Raw genomic sequence first — 16908 nt, forward strand, 5'->3', positions numbered from 1 at the left:
GCATTCAAAGACCCACAACATTTTTACTTTTCTATCCACAGAGCTGCATGAGAGGTTTGTTTTTGTGTTTATTTCAACATGTTCACTATATAAGAAAAATAATGTGATATTTTTTTATGGGTTGTCACATATGCAGATGCCAATTATATATTTTTGTTTTTATTTTTTACATTTTTTGTTCAAATAGAGTTCTTTGTCTGCAAAACAGGCGTTTTTTTTATTTGGAATTTAAGTCCTAGTAGGTGAACATGCAATCCTGTGATCACTCATATAACAAACTGCAATACTTCTATATTGCATTTTATTACGACTGCAACTGACTGAAAAATATCCTATTAGACTATGCCTCTGGCAGGACCTTAGGCATTGGTGGGGGCAGACCTGGAGATTGCGCCATTTGGAATTTCATTCGCTCTGTAAACCTCCTGTAGTCTCATTGTACCTAAGGAGTTAAGGCCACAGCCACACAGAGTTTTTTGCCTACAGGATTTCCAGCCAAAGCCTGAAGTGGATCCACCAGGAAAGAGAAGTTTAACCACCTCCGGACCGCCTAACGCAGATGTGCGGTCCGGAGGTGGCAGCCCTGCGCAGAGTCACGCATATATGCGTCATCTCGCGAGGGCCGGGATTTCCTGTGAACGCGCACACACAGGCGCGCGCGCTCACAGGAACGGAAGGTAAGCGAGTGGATCTCCAGCCTGCCAGCGGCGATCGCTCGCTGGCAGGCTGGAGATCCGAATTTTTTAACCCCTAACAGGTATATTAGACGCTGTTTTGATAACAGCGTCTAATATACCTCCTACCTGGTCCTCTGGTGGTCCCTTTTGTTAGGATCGACCACCAGAGGACACAGGTAGGTCAGTAAAGTCGCACCAAACACTACACTACACTACACCCCCCCCCCCCCCCGTCACTTATTAACCCTTTATGAACCCCTGATCACCCATGATCACCCCATATAAACTCCCTGATCACCCCCCTGTCATTGATCACCCCCCCTGTCAGGCTCCGTTCAGACGTCCGTATGATTTTTACGGATCCACGGATACATGGATCGGATCCGCAAAACACATGCGGACGTCTGAATGGAGCCTTACAGGGGGGTGATCGATGACAGGCGGGTGATCACCCATATACACTCCCTGATCACCCCCTGTCATTGATCACCCCCCTGTCATTGATCACCCCCTGTAAGGCTCCATTCAGACGTCCGTATGATTTTTACGGATCCATGGATACATGGATCGGATCCGCAAAACACATGCGGACGTCTGAATGGAGCCTTACAGGGGGGTGATCAATGACAGGCGGGTGATCACCCATATACACTCCCTGATCACCCCCTGTCATTGATCACCCCCCTGTAAGGCTCCATTCAGACGTCCGCATGATTTTTACGGATCCATGGATACATGGATCGGATCCGCAAAACACATTCGGACGTCTGAATGGAGCCTTACAGGGGGGTGATCAATGACAGGCGGGTGATCACCCATATACACTCCCTGATCACCCCCTGTCATTGATCACCCCCCTGTCACTGATCACCCCCCTGTAAGGCTCCATTCAGACGTCCGCATGATTTTTATGGATCCATGGATACATGGATCGGATCCGCCAAACACATGCGGACGTCTGAATGGAGCCTTACAGGGGGGTGATCAATGACAGGCGGGTGATCACCCATATACACTACCTGATCACCCCCTGTCATTGATCACCCCCCTGTCATTGATCACCCCCCTGTAAGGCTCCATTCAGACGTCCGCATGATTTTTACGGATCCATGGATACATGGATCGGATCCGCAAAACACATGCGGATGTCTGAATGGAGCCTTACAGGGGGGTGATCAATGACAGGCGGGTGATCACCCATATACACTCTCTGATCACCCCCTGTCATTGATCACCCCCCTGTCATTGATCACCCCCCTGTAAGGCTCCATTCAGACGTCCGCATGATTTTTACGGATCCATGGATACATGGATCGGATCCGCAAAATACATGCGGACGTCTGAATGGAGCCTTACAGGGGGGTGATCAATGACAGGCGGGTGATCACCCATATACACTCCCTGATCACCCCCTGTCATTGATCACCCCCCTGTAAGGCTCCATTCAGACGTCCGCATGATTTTTACGGATCCATGGATACATGGATCGGATCCGCAAAACACATGCGGACGTCTGAATGGAGCCTTACAGGGGGGTGATCAATGACAGGCGGGTGATCACCCATATACACTCCCTGATCACCCCCCTGTCATTGATCACCCCCCTGTAAGGCTCCATTCAGACGTCCGCATGTGTTTTGCGGATCCGATCCATGTATCCATGGATCCGTAAAAATCATACGGACGTCTGAATGGAGCCTTACAGGGGGGTGATCAATGACAGGGGGGTGATCAGGGAGTCTATATGTGTGATCACCCCCTGTCATTGATCACCCACCTGTAAGGCTCCATTCAGACATTTTTTTGGCACAAGTTAGCGGAAATTTTTTGTTTGTTTTTGTTTTTGTTTTTTCTTACAAAGTCTCATATTCCACTAACTTGTGTCAAAAAATAAAATCTCACATGAACTCACCATTACCCTTCACGGAATCCAAATGCGTAACATTTTTAGACATTTATATTCCAGACTTCTTCTCTGGCTTTAGGGCCCCTAAAAAGCCAGGGCAGTATAAATACCCCACATGTGACCCCATTTCGGAAAGAAGACACCCCAAGGTATTCCGTGAGGGGCATGGCGAGTCCATGAAAGATTGAAATTTTTGTCCTAAGTTAGGCTGGTTTCACACGGGCGTTGCGGAAAAATGTGCGGGTGCGTTGCGGAAACACCCGCGATTTTTCCGCGCGAGTGCAAAACATTGTCATGCGTTTTGCACTCGCGTGAGAAAAATCGCGCATGTTTGGTACCCAAACCCGAACTTCTTCAAAGAAGTTCGGGCTTGGGATTGATGTTCTGTAGATTCTATTATTTTCCCTTATAACATGGTTATAAGGGAAAATAATAGCATTCTGAATACAGAATGCTTAGTATAATAGCGCTGGAAGGGTTAAAAAAATAATAAAAACGTTAACTCACCTTATCCCCATGATCGTGTAGTTCCCGGTCGGTCTGTTCTTTAGCTGTGGGCTTGGGCTGAATGACCTTTGGTGATGTCAGATCACATGCTCCAATCACATGGTCCATCACCATGGTGATGGAGCATGTGATCTGACATCACCACAGGTCCTTTAGTCACAGCTAAAGAAGAGACCGACCGGGAACTAGGCGATCATGGGGATAAGGTGAGTTAACTTTTTTATTTTTTTTAACCCTCCCAGCACTATTATACTAAGCATTCTGTAGTCAGAATGCTATTATTTTCCCTTATAACCATGTTATAAGGGAAAATAATACAGTGAATAGACTGTCACCTAGAACCCATGCGTGGAAATCGCACCGCATCCGCACTTGCTTGCGGATGCTTGCGATTTTCACGCAACCCCATTCATTTCTATGGGACCTGCGTTACGTGAAAAACGCAGAATATAGAACATGCTGCGATTTTCACGCAACGCATAAGTGTTGCGTGAAAATCACCGCTCATGTGCACAGCCCCATAGAAATGAATGGGTCAGGATTCAGTGCGGGTGCAATGCGTTCAACTCACGCATCGCACCCGCACGGAAATCTCGCCCGTGTGAAAGGGGCCTTAGCGGAAAGTGAGACTTTGTGAGAAAAAAACAAAAAAAATCAATATCCGCTAACTTATGCAAAAAAAAAAATAAATTCTAGGAACTCGCCAGCCCCCTCATTGAATACCTTGGGGTGTCTTCTTTCCAAAGTGGGGTCACATGTGGGGTATTTAGGCTGAGTTCACACGAGCGTGACAGATTTGGTCCGGATGCGTTCAGGGTGCGTTCAGTTAAACTCGCACCATTTTGCAAGCAAGTTCAGTCAGTTTTGGCTGCAATTGCGTTTAGTTGTTCAGTTTTTTCCGCGCGGGTGCAATGCGTTTTGATGCTTTTTTCACGGCGTGATAAAAAACTGAAGGTTTACAAACAACATCTCCTAGCAACCATCAGTGAAAGACGCATTGCATCCGCACTTGCTTGCAGATGCAATGCGTTATTAACGCAGCCCCATTCACTTCTATGGAGCCAGGGCTGCGTGAAAAACGCAGAATATAGAACATGCTGCGATTTTAAAGCATTGCAGAAGTGATGCATGAAAAAAAATGCTCATGTGCACAGCCCCATTGAAATGAATGGGTCAGGATTCAGTGCAGGTGCAATGCGTTCACCTACTGCATTGCACCCGCGCGGAAATCTCGCCCGTGTGAACTCAGCCTTATACTGCCCTGGCTTTTTAGGGGCCCGAAAGTGTGAGAAGAAGTCTGGGATCCAAATGTCTAAAAATGCCCTCCTAAAAGGAATTTGGGCCCCTTTGCGCATCTAGGCTGCAAAAAAGTGTCACACATCTGGTATCGCCGTACTCAGGAGAAGCTGGGGAATGTGTTTTGGGGTGTCATTTTACATATACCCATGCTGGGTGAGAAAAATATCTTGGTCAAATGCCAACTTTGTATAAAAAAATGGGAAAAGTTATCTTTTGCCAAGATATTTCTCTCACCCAGCATGGTTATATGTAAAATTACACCCCAAAACACATTCCCCAACTTCTCCTGAGTACGGCGATACCAGATGTGTGACACTTTTTTGCAGCCAAGGTGGGCAAAGGGGCACATATTCCAAAGTGCACCTTTCGAATTTCGCAGGCCATTTTTTACACATTTTGATTGCAAGGTACTTCTAACACATTTGGGCCCCTAAATTGCCAGGGCAGTATAACTACCCCACAAGTGACCCCATTTTGGAAAGAAGACACCTCAGGGTATTCCGTGAGGGGCACGGCAAGTTCCTAGAATTTTTTTATTTTTTGTCGCAAGTTAGTGGAATATGAGACTTTGTAAGAAAAAAAATAAAGAAAAAAATCATCATTTTCCGCTAACTTGTGACAAAAAATAAAAAGTTCTATGAACTCACTATGCCCATCAGCGAATACCTTAGGGTGTCTACTTTCCGAAATGGGGTCATTTGTGGGGGTTTTCTACTGTCTGGGCATTGTAGAACCTCAGGAATCATGACAGGTGCTCAGAAAGTCAGAGCTGCTTCAAAAAGCGGAAATTCACATTTTTGTACCATAGTTTGTAAACGCTATAGCTTTTACCCAAACCATTTTTTTTTTTTTGCCCAAACATTTTTTTTTTTATCAAAGACATGTAGAACTATAAATTTAGTGAAAAATGTATATATGGATGTCGTTTGTTTTGCAAAATTTTACAGCTGAAAGTGAAAAATGTCATTTTTTTGCAAAAAAATCATTACATTTCGATTAATAACAAAAAAAGTAAAAATGTCAGCAGAAATAAAATACCACCAAATGAAAGCTCTATTAGTGAGAAGAAAAGGAGGTAAAATTCATTTGGGTGGTAAGTTGCATGACCGAGCGATAAACGGTGAAAGGAGTGTAGTGCCGAAGTTTAAAAAGTGCTCTGGTCATGAAGGGGGTTTCAGCTAGCGGGGCTGAAGTGGTTAAATCCTTCCTTTATATTTCTGATTCCTTTCAAATCCACTTCTGCAGGCAAATCTGCCTTAAAATATTGTCCAAAAAGCTGCGTGTCCATACTTTAAGGCTATATGTACACGATAGTGGAAGAACGGACAGAGGTTTTTTTTTTAACAGCCATCACACGTTCAATTCTAAGACCGATGGTAGTCTATGGGGTTATTTACACGGCAGTTTTTTTTGATGGTCAGTGAAAAAAAGACAGATACGTAGAACTCCCAGTAACGCTGCTCTTTTCAAGCGCTGCAGGTCTCTAGGTGAGGTGGATCCAGTTCACACCATAAATCCACAAAACGCAAAATAGGAGACTACGCTGCTCTAAAGTTCAGAGACATTCCAAGTTACAGTTGAGCCAAGTCTGACATAGTCAATCATTGAATCTGTAGGCAGGTTTCCCTCTCCTTCCAATTTCGACCTCCTGTTTTGTGGCCAAGAGAGGAAGCACCAATAGTGAGGCACTTTATTAGCAGTGCTTCACTATTGGTGCTGCCTCACTTGGCCACAAACAAAAGGTCGTAATTGGAAGGAGAGGGAAACCTGCCTACAGATTCCATGATTGACTATGTCAGACTTTTACACTTGGCTCAAATGTAACTTGGCTTGTCTCTGAACTTTACAGCAGTGCGGTCTCCTATATTGTGTTTAGTGAAAAAAGGATGTCAAAAAAATTTCACAAAAAAAAAACGGCCTCCGCTAAAATATTTGAGTGGCTTGCAGAAAGTACTATTATGGTGCATCACGTTAATACATAGATAAAAATTAGTAAAAATCTCTGTACAGTGGTGATGTTGGTGATTTACAAGCAACAGGAAATAGTATTTTTTTAAAACCTGTCCTTATGACAAAACGTTTTAAAATCCTATTCACATCACATCTTGGACCTATGTATGAAGGAAGTGTCTAGGCCCTGAAAAAATATTGGGGATGGCCCAACATGGTGTATGAGTTAAAGGAGTAAAAAACACCTGTTTGAGTTATTCTGACTCCTGCAACGTTTCTCCATCCTCAACACTTTTGGTCCCTGCCTGGCCAGAAATTTGTTGTATGGACACCCTGCATGTGACTTCTGCTGGCCAGTAAGTGGCCTCCACTGTCATGTGCCATGCCTGCGCACATCACTGCTGAGGCCACTGATTGATAGAAGCAGTGATATGCAAGGAGTCTGCGCATCACATTTCTGGTCAGATGCATACTGTATTGGAAGCAGCTTCATGGAGACACACCATGTCTGGCCCAAACAAACACCTTATTGTATACTCTAAAAACATAGAGGAAAGAATGTCATTGTGCCTTCCAGTTAGCACCTATGTACAAGTGAATCCTTTGTTTAAATAAAGTCATGGGGTATTAACAGGGAATTAAAAATGTACCACATAAGCAGATAAAAATCATTACACCTGCATGCGTAACCCATTCACTTTGGTATACATTAAATAAAGTTATGTCATATATACTGCATACTGGTTCTTTGGAGGGCAGAATAGAGCAGTAGACAAGCATAAAGGAGTTCAAATGTATACTCTTTTGGACTACATTTGGCCTGTTAATGTCTATGGATAAGCCAAAGCCAAAGTGAGTTTATTTCATAATTAAACATATACACTGGGCGTATAACACTTTTATTTACATGTATATATGCATTACCTGCTGTAGCACACAAGAATATGATGGACACCTTGCACTGTTAATAATGAATGATGTGTACAACAACGATGGCAGGGAAGCAGGTATATACAGACCTATCATAAAGCTAAAATTTTCATAGCAGTTTGACATGCCTCAGCACTTTTAAGAGTCTAAAGTATATGTTATATTGCCCAAGGCAGTGTGGGATTTGTGCTTTGTGGGAATATGATAACATGTCCAGTGCATACACATTGTAAAGATAAGGGGCTACTCGCTAGAAAATGGTTCTCCATTATTCAGTGGTATACTTCCTGGTCTTATTATGTCGATTTTCAGATTGTGAACCTTTACCTGATATTTAAAATGTGCTATTTTATCCATTGTGAGTGTGTCAAGTTTAGAACACGATAAGCATTGCAACATTTTCCATCAAGTTTCCATCGGTTTCCATCTCTTTGATAGTTAGCATGCTGCTGTATTTCAAGGAAACTTGACAACCCATTGTAAAGCTGACCATACCCATTAGATAGAAATTGATTGATGGTTGAACATCAGTTGAACAAACTGGTGAACGTTTGTTTCACAGACACGGCCATACACATTTTAGTCTATCTTGCCTGTTACAGTTGGTCCAACTGGCCACACATTGTTCAATGAAACGGGGTGATGAATGAAAGATTTTTCTGGGAACATTCTTTCAAAGAAAGATCTTTCATTTACAAGCTTTTTTTCTTTGAACAAAAGATCTTTCGACCGACTGTCGGACAGAAGTATTAAACTAATATTTATGGCCATCTTAAAGGGGTTCTCTTGGAATTAATAAAATAAAATTACTGAAAATACTTAAATATTACCTTATTATAAATATATTCCCAAAAACCTTCCATTAGTTATAATGACTCATTTTGTCTATGGAGCAATCATCGGGGGAAATAAAATGGCCGCTGTCCTATTAGTACACACAAAACCTGTCCTAATCACATAGAAGAACAAGTTACTGCAGAACATGGAGGTAAAGAGCTGCCTTATCCTTTTCTCTGCTGTACCTGTCAGGGATTATGATCCTGAATGCTTGTGATAAGTTCTTCAGCTGAATCTCTGTCGGAATGGACTTCATGAGGAGACAGCTGAAGTACAGGGAGAATGAAGGTTTGGGGTGTGGCTAATGCAGCACTTGTAATGAAATCGGCTACATTATCACAGCCCCATATTACCACAATCTGTCTTGTCTGTCCTCTGTTTACTTCAGTTGACTCCTTATGAACTCTATTACTACACAGATTCAGCTGAAGATCTTATCAGCTGTATTCAGGGTCATAATCCTTGACAAGCAGAGCAGTTAGGAGGCTGAGGCAGCTCTTTAGCTCAGTGTTCTGAAGTACCATATTTTTCGCTTTATAAGAAGCACCTAGGTTTTAGAGGAGGAAAGTAGGAGCAGAAGAAAATAACTGAAATGCTGGATTTGGCACTTAACTGAAGCGAACGGATCCTACGGACCCCATTGACTAATGCATGCAGGACTTTTGTCTCTGCTACAAAAACCTTCTCCTGAACAGAAACCTAACATATACTATTATAGTCAATGGGGTTCATAGGCTCGGTTTGCTTCAGTTCAGACCTTTCATTAGAATTAAAAATCTAAACTAAGTATACCGACATGGAGAGCGGCGCCCAGGGATCTCCCTGCACTTACTATTATCCCTGGGCACCGCTCCGGTCTCCCGGTATAGGCTCTGGTATCTTCTGATTTTCGGCTCAACTGGGAGGAGCCTGCTCTTGTTCTCCTGGGCGTCTCCTTCTCCCAGGCTGTAGCGCTGGCCAATCGCAGCAGTCAGCTCATAACCTGAGAGTTTTTTTTCTCCCAGGCTGTGAGCTGAGTGCTGCGATTGGCCAGCGCTACAGCCTGGGAGAAGGAGACGCTCAGGAGAACAAGAGCAGGCTCATCCCAGTTGAGCCGAAAATCTGAAGATACCGGAGCCTATACCGTGAGAACGGAGCGGCGCCCAGGGATAATAGTAGGTGCAGGGAGATCCCTGGGCGCTGCTCTCCTTGTCAGCATACTTAGTTTAGATTTTTTATTGAAATGAAAGGTCCTCTTTAAGTGCTGAATACGGCACTTCTGTTACTTTTGTTCTTCTGCTCCTATAAATGTGAAAGCAGCCTAACAAGCGTCTGTTTGAGCTCTCATTAGCGAGAATCTGCCCAAACATTGCTCAGTGTGAAGGGGCCTTAAAGGGAACCTGTCACCAGTTTTATGGTGTCCTAACTAAGGGCAACATAAATAAGTGACTGATTCTCTTAGCAAAATGCTGGGTCACTTTCTTTAATTGACCCAGTCAATCTGCCAACATCTTGTATTGAAAAGCTCCAGCTGATAATGATGGTCATGAATATTCATGAGCTCCTGATTGTCCCCGCCCATCTGCTGCTGAATGACAGTTATTTTCCATATGAATCAGCAGCAGGTGGGCAGGGGAGTGGCTATAGCTCTGAATTAAATATACGCCGGACTCAATGACATCACGCCGGACTCGAATCAGCTCATTAGCATGCGGCATCTTTGTGTGTATATTATGAGGTAACCCTCTGTCACACCAGTAAGTGAACACATCTAAGGCACTTTTTAGTAGTTAATGATTGTATATAATTAGTTAGATTATAATCAAATATCCACATGACAGGTTCCCTTTAACACTATTTTTTGGAGTTGGGTTGGGGACAGCAAGGTGAGCGATAAACACTGGATAGTCACTCCTCTCAGTGGTTGAGCACATGGGTTGTCAGTAGGTGAATGGGGTGCCTGAACCTGAGCCTTTTGGGCATTTAATTATTTGCACAGATATGTGTGAATCGACTCAAGATGTTCTTTCTCACTGATTAATGTTCTTGCCTGGCTTGCGGTAGTGTCATGTTGAGATGTGTGTAACAATCACATGTGTAATCAAATGCAAATAGTTTCCCATGTACAGAAACTGAAGTCATTGTCAGTATCTCAGCACTTCACGTCAACTCATCATCACTCTGGAATCCCTGACAGAAAACCTGCATTTAAAGTGAGGAAGTTTACCCATTGTTCCTGCGAAAGATACAAGGAAATTGCTTACGTTACTTCTGTGTGAATTAAGAAAAATGCAGTTTGCTGATCTCCTACATATGTACTAATACAAATCCTTCAAGAAGAGACCTCAGAGTCCCTCTCTACAATGATCAGTAATCTTTTGATTGTTGGTGTTGTTTTCTTGCCTAAGATCCTGTGACACGAGTACACAAACACAGCCTGATTTTATCTCTAATGATGGAGCATGTAGATACCGATAGAGTTGTCTGAGCTATTTTCATCAAGCAATTCAGTCTATGCATCCCCCTGGCAACATGTCTGCAGAGTTTACAACTCGAAGCAGCATGTTGGCATCCGCTATGCCATCTCCTCAAACAGCTGCTGTGCAGTTGAGATGTTTGAACATGCCACTGCACACGGCTTTCCTTATGCAAATAGATCATGTTAAATTGCAAGGTACTGACTCCATCTTGCTCAGCACATTGGGATGATTCGTGTTTTGGTGATCCGTAGAAATGGAATACAATAAGAAATCTGTCAGGAAATGACTGACTGTGATTCTGATTCCAGGCACTGCCATGCATCAGGGTTCCTTTATAAACTAGTACCCATCCGGCTAAAGGGGTTGTATGAGATTAGAAAAACTGATCTGTTTCATGAGAATGGGACTGAGCTGCAATACCAAGCTCAGCCCTTGGGGGAAGAGTGCCTCTGTTTCTAGTGAAAAGGTGTAGCCCTTGGGGGAAGAGTGCCTCTGTTTCTAGTGAAAAGGTGTAGCCCTTGGGGGAAGAGTGCCTCTGTTTCTAGTGAAAAGGTGTAGCCCTTGGGGGAAGAGTGCCTCTGTTTCTAGTGAAAAGGTGTAGCCCTTGGGGGAAGAGTGACTCTGTTTCTAGTGAAAAGGTGGAGCCCTTGGGGGAAGAGTGACTCTGTTTCTAGTGAAAAGGTGGGCTTTTTTTGTTTTTGTTTTTGTTTTTTTATCTGATAAAAATGCATTAGAAAAAATAGGCAAAATGTTTAGGGGTCAGGTGGCAGATAGACTAATATGTGGCTGCAGAACCAGGTTTTGTTTGCTGTTGTAACCATGTAGACACATAGGTGTGCATAGGGGATGTAACACAAAACGGTGGAATATGTTTAATCAAGACTGTTCTTTAAATTGCTTCTTTTTTTATTTTGGATTTTCTTGGAAATTTTTTTTCTTTCTGTAAATTTGTATGTTTTTTTTTTATTTACTAGAAAACATCAATTATTCATATTAATTGTCCAATTATAATTTAACAGTTTGCAACTGTCATGTATTATAAAAATCATTAAATGGAATTCATGGTATTAAAACAATATCAAAGTAAATTTTTTGGGCTGTTAAGCAGGTTATAAACATTAGATTAATATCGGCTCAACACGCCAATTTTGGCCGACCATCTAACGTGTATGCTGGTGTCCAAACGTGATTTTAGCATGCCTAATAATTTGTTTTCAGGGAAGACAAGCTGCTATCAGAGGTGTCTTGCAGCAGCTTTCTTCCTTGTCCCAACATTCGACTGAGCCACGCGTGCCTATGTGATAGCAGTCAGCTGAACGAGCATTCAACCATATGCAATCTGAAGTGTGTGGCCAGCTTAACTTTGGACTCGTGCAGGTCTGCCTAGGAAATGTAGACACAAACATTATGAAACTTTAAGATTTTTATGACCTGTTGCAAAACCTTTTTGATATTTTTTGGTACATAAAAATGTTATGAAAGGTGGGCCACCTATTTGACAGCATGTATGCAGCTATCTATATAAAGAACTGCTTTGGAGGGTTTGCACTCTCCTAAGCAGAAATTGTGATGATAATAATACTATACTAATACACAAATGCATCATCCTAATATTTCCGTATCATTCTCTAGGACACTTAATGCTCTAGTAAACCCATAATCAAACTACTTTTCCTGCTTTTTACAGGAGTTGGCTGAAATGAAGCAAGTCTTACTTGGTCTTAAGAATAAGAGACCAGTGGAAGATTTCCTTCGCTCTAAAGAACATGTGAGGAATCGTGCAACTAAAGGGAAATCTTCATCAGCAGAACCTGCATTTCAGGCCCGCCAGGACGAGAACATATTTATACCTCAACCAACTGTGTTTGTAAGTGTTTCATCTTTGCTTTAATGCTGCTTGTAGTTAATCGTAAACCGCCATTTGTTACATGTGACACTTTATAACGGCCATAAAGTTGTGGATTGAGAATTCTTTGTTTATCTGCAGTATTTTATGGCTTTATTTGAAGATTTTATACCCACTGTGCCTGACACTTTAGTTTGTTCATTTTGTCCTCGTTGTTCATCTTCTGTTAGTTACCTATAGTGTCTCACGTACTGATGGCTGCTAGCCGACATAGTGGAAGTAAATCATTTTCTAAGGTGAAGAGCATTTGGACTAATAGTAATTACTTGCCATAAACGTCACTGGACAATTTAAATTAATCTGAGAGCGGTTGAAGAGCATGGACGTGATCTGGTAAAAACGTGAATCAATGAAAAGAATAATAGGGCTTGAGCTGATTCACTGAAAGTGTAAACTGACATACAAATACATAAGTAGGTCAATGTGCACTAGTCAATAAGTCTATTTTTCATGTTTTAGTTCAATTTCAGGAGATGTAACAGGCCAAGGGCCAACAAATATAACCCTTGGTGAAACATGACATGAGCTGTGACCATCTGTGCCTGCATTTCTTAATCCAGCATCAGTTTTTGAAGGTCATCAACAGCAGAATAGATGGATATATATTTTAGGGTATCATTAATATTTTAGGGTATGACATTAATAGTCCAGTGATTGCTTGATTTCAGCTGCATAAAAATCAGAAAGGCCATAAATAAGTGCAGCTTATGTAGTATCCCAGATGGGCCCAACCTATATCCAACATTAGATCATAGGGTCTATGATTAAGGCAGTTTGCTGACACGCATTACCTATTGCATGCCTTGGATCCATGTGTGGAGATATCTTAAGACGGGTTAAATAAAGAAGATATTGTTTTATGGGCTTTCCATTGAAGCACTAGCGTTTTCTATCTCTTTGGAGTACTCATCACCGAAGAATAAAGGTCATTTGGCTTGAAAAAGGGAATCAAATGTTATAAATTCAGACAAACAATCTGGGTTTCATCAATGCCTGATTCTTATGCTTCTCTGCTAAAGGCACCTGGATGTTTGGCCACATATTAACCACCTCCCGTCCGCCCATAGACTATAAACGTCCGGGAAGTGGTTCTCTATTTCTGAATGGACGTTCCTGAACGTCCATTCAGAAACTGCAGCTGCACGTTATTCGTGCAGCTGCAGGTCGGGTTGCCCGCTGTCAGTGACAGCAGGGCAACCCTTAGAGGAGTCAGGGACAGTGCCCAGGTGTCCCTGCCTTCTAGATCGCTGTATACACAGCGCTCACCGAGTCATCATGTGATCGCCGGGACCAGAGAGTGCAGGAGCTGTATAAGGTCTTCGAGAGACCTCGATCAGCCCTGCACTGAGGCTGTACAGCGCTGTATTGCGCTGTACAGCCTCTCCTGGGGGGGTGTATTTCTCCTGTAACTGGGGCTACTATGTCAGCCCCAGTTACAGGAGAAATCAACAGTGGGAAAAAAATAAAAATATAAAAATAAATAATAAGGTTTAAACATAAATAAAGGTTTCACATGTCAAAAAATTCCCAAGTAAGGAATTAAAAAAAAAAGTTATAAAAAAAATTAATCAAATAGACATATTTGATATTGCCGGCGTCCATCACATAATCCACCCAGTCCAATAAACACCATAAAAAAAAAAATGTCAAAAAAAGCAATTTTTGTCACCTTACATCACAAAAAGTGCAACACCAAGTGATCAAAAAGGCGTATATCCCACAAAATGGTACTAATAAAACCATCACCTCATCCCGCACAAATTGAGCCCCTACATAAGAAAATCGCTCAAAAAATAAAAAAAAACTATAGCTCTCAGAACATGGAGACACTAAAACAACATTTTGTTTTTTGGTTTCAAAAATGCTATTATTGTGTAAAACTTAAATAAATAAGAAAAAGTATACATATTAGGTATCGCCACGTCCGTAACGATCTGCTCTATAAAAATGTCACTTGACCGAACCCCAGGTGAACGCTGTAAAAATAAATAAATAAAAAATGTGCTAAAACAACCAATTTTTTTGTCACCTTGCCCCATAAAGTGTTATAATGAATGATCAAAAAATCATATGTACCCAAAATAGTACCAATAAAACTGTCACCTTATCCCCTAGTTTCCAAAATAGGGTCGTTATTTGGGAGTTTCTACTGTAAGGGTGCATCAGGGGGGCTTCAAATGGGATGGCATCTAAAAACCATGTGGCGCTCCTTTTCTTCTGCACCCTGCCGTGTGCCCATACAGCAGTTCATGACCACATGTGGGGTGTTTAGTAAACTGCAGAATCTGGGTAATAAATATTGAGTTTTGTTTTGCTGTTACCCATTGATGTGTTAAATAAAAAAATTGTATTAAAATGGAAAATCTGCCCAAAAAATGAAATTTTAAAATTTGATCTCCATTTTCCTTTAATTCTTGTGGAACGCCTAAAGGGTTAACAAAGTTTGTAAAATTGATTTTAAGTAACTTGAGGGGTGTAGTTTCTACAATGGGGTCATTTATGGGGGTATCCACTATGTAGGCCCCGCAAAGTGACTTCAGACCTGAACTGGTCCTGGGTTTTGGCAATTTTCTTAAAAATTTGAAAAATTGCTTCTAAACTTCTAAGCCTTCTAACGTCCTAATAAAATGACATTTACAAATTGATGCCAACATAAAGTAGACATATGGGGAATGTTAAGTAATAAATATTTTATGAGGTATCACTTTCTGTTTTAAAAGCAGAGAAATAGAAATTGATTTTTTCATAAATAAAGGTGAAATATATTGACTCAAATTTATGACTAGCATGAAGTACAATGTGTCACGAGAAAACAATCTCTGAATGCCTTGAATAGGTAAAAGCGTTCCAAAACTATTACCGCATCAAGTGAGATATGTCAGATTTGCAAAATTAGGCCTGGTCAGGAAGGGGGCAAATGGCCCAGATGTGAAGTGGTTAATATGGTTTCAATGATCTGTATTAGTTTAAGTGATGTAGTCAATTGATTCTCAGTGTTTAAAATAAAAACATATACCCTTTGTTATGCCTATTGCAACCCCTGAGGGGCGAGCATGATACTGGGATTCAAAAACAGCAGGAATTCTTGTCATGCACCATCCCCTCAGGCCCTACACTAGATATAACCCAGTTTCGCCTGTAGTGGTACTTTTGTATAATTTGGATTTTAGGTTAAAGACGTTTTCCAACACTTTTTAACTTATGAGCTGTCCTCTTTATAAGTCATCAGTATCTGATCAGGATGTCGAACCTGTGCCATCAGCTGTCTGAGAGCACCGCGGCCTTATATCAGCTTACCAAGCACAGTGACGTACATTGTATAGTGGCTCGGTATCACAGATCAGTTGAATGAGGCTAAGTTGCTCCTAGCCCATGTGACCAATAAATGTAAAGTCACTGGTCTAAGAAAAGCTGCAAGAAGGCTGCGGCCTTCTCAGGAGCGCCAATGCCTTCTGAAAGAAGTGATTGGCTGGCGTCCTGGGTGTCAGACCTCACCAATCAGATACCGATGACCTATCCAGGGGATGAGTCATCAGTAAAAAGTCCCGGAAACCCCTTTAACAATAAATGAACAGTTTATGAAATTCATGAAATATGCATTATATAAAACAGCTCACGTCTGGTGAGCATCTTCATTACCTTTTCTATTAAAATGCACTAGCAGGTTCACTGTACAGAGAATTTCCAACATGTTTTGAGCAGAACAATATTATGTAATTTACTAACACTTTATTCCTGGGACATGTAGCCAAACAAAATATTCCGACTGGCTTACAGAATCTTAGAAGTCAGTTCTCATATTATACCTACTGTTGGGCAATGCCAATGTTTACGGATTCCAAAAGTGCCTCATGTATTTCTCTGGAAACTGAAAGGTTTTCTATTAGACATGATGGAAAGTAAAGTCCGAAGATCATAGTAGTACAAACAGGATGCTTGTTATATAATTACATCTACCAAGCTACAATCAGCTTCATATGTTTACGATTCTCTATTTTTCATTATTGCAGACAAAGAAAGAAGCTCCAGAATGGTACAAACGATAAGGAAGACGACACAGAAGCCTTTTATTTCTATTTTATTTAATCATGTGATGTTATTTTTTTACAACTTTTTATTTAAAACTTTTAAGAACGCGTGTAATAAATACTATCACATTGTCATAATTTTGTGTGATGTTTATTTGAATTTAAATGCTATTAGAAGAGTATGTTTGTTGTACCTGTATCCAACTGAAAGGACACAAGGGAGGTAGAGCTGTCAGTTAATGAGAACGCTCCCAATGCTGCTAATTGGGTAAGAACCAACCAAAAACAGCAATAAAGTAAGAAATCATGTGTGGGAACATAAGTTCCAAGCCGAACTACGAAGATCACACATGTAATAGAAAAACCTTCTTTATTACGTCATATCAAAAGAGACCTACAATACATAAAT

At 41.4% G+C, this 16908-nt stretch overlaps 1 protein-coding gene across 1 annotated transcript in view; it reads left to right on the forward strand.

The window, feature by feature from the left end:
- The window catches only part of PIBF1 (progesterone immunomodulatory binding factor 1), a 241984-nt gene extending 225347 nt beyond the window's left edge, over positions 1-16637 (forward strand). The window contains exons 17-18 of the mRNA XM_044285104.1: positions 12253-12432; positions 16482-16637. Coding sequence (XP_044141039.1) covers positions 12253-12432; positions 16482-16517 — 216 coding nt within the window. The 3' untranslated portion in view covers positions 16518-16637. The remainder of the gene's footprint in view (positions 1-12252; positions 12433-16481) is intronic.
- Positions 16638-16908: the final 271 nt, after the last annotated feature.

This window comes from Bufo gargarizans, chromosome 3 (genome assembly GCF_014858855.1).
Source record: "Bufo gargarizans isolate SCDJY-AF-19 chromosome 3, ASM1485885v1, whole genome shotgun sequence".
Lineage (NCBI taxonomy): Eukaryota > Metazoa > Chordata > Amphibia > Anura > Bufonidae > Bufo > Bufo gargarizans.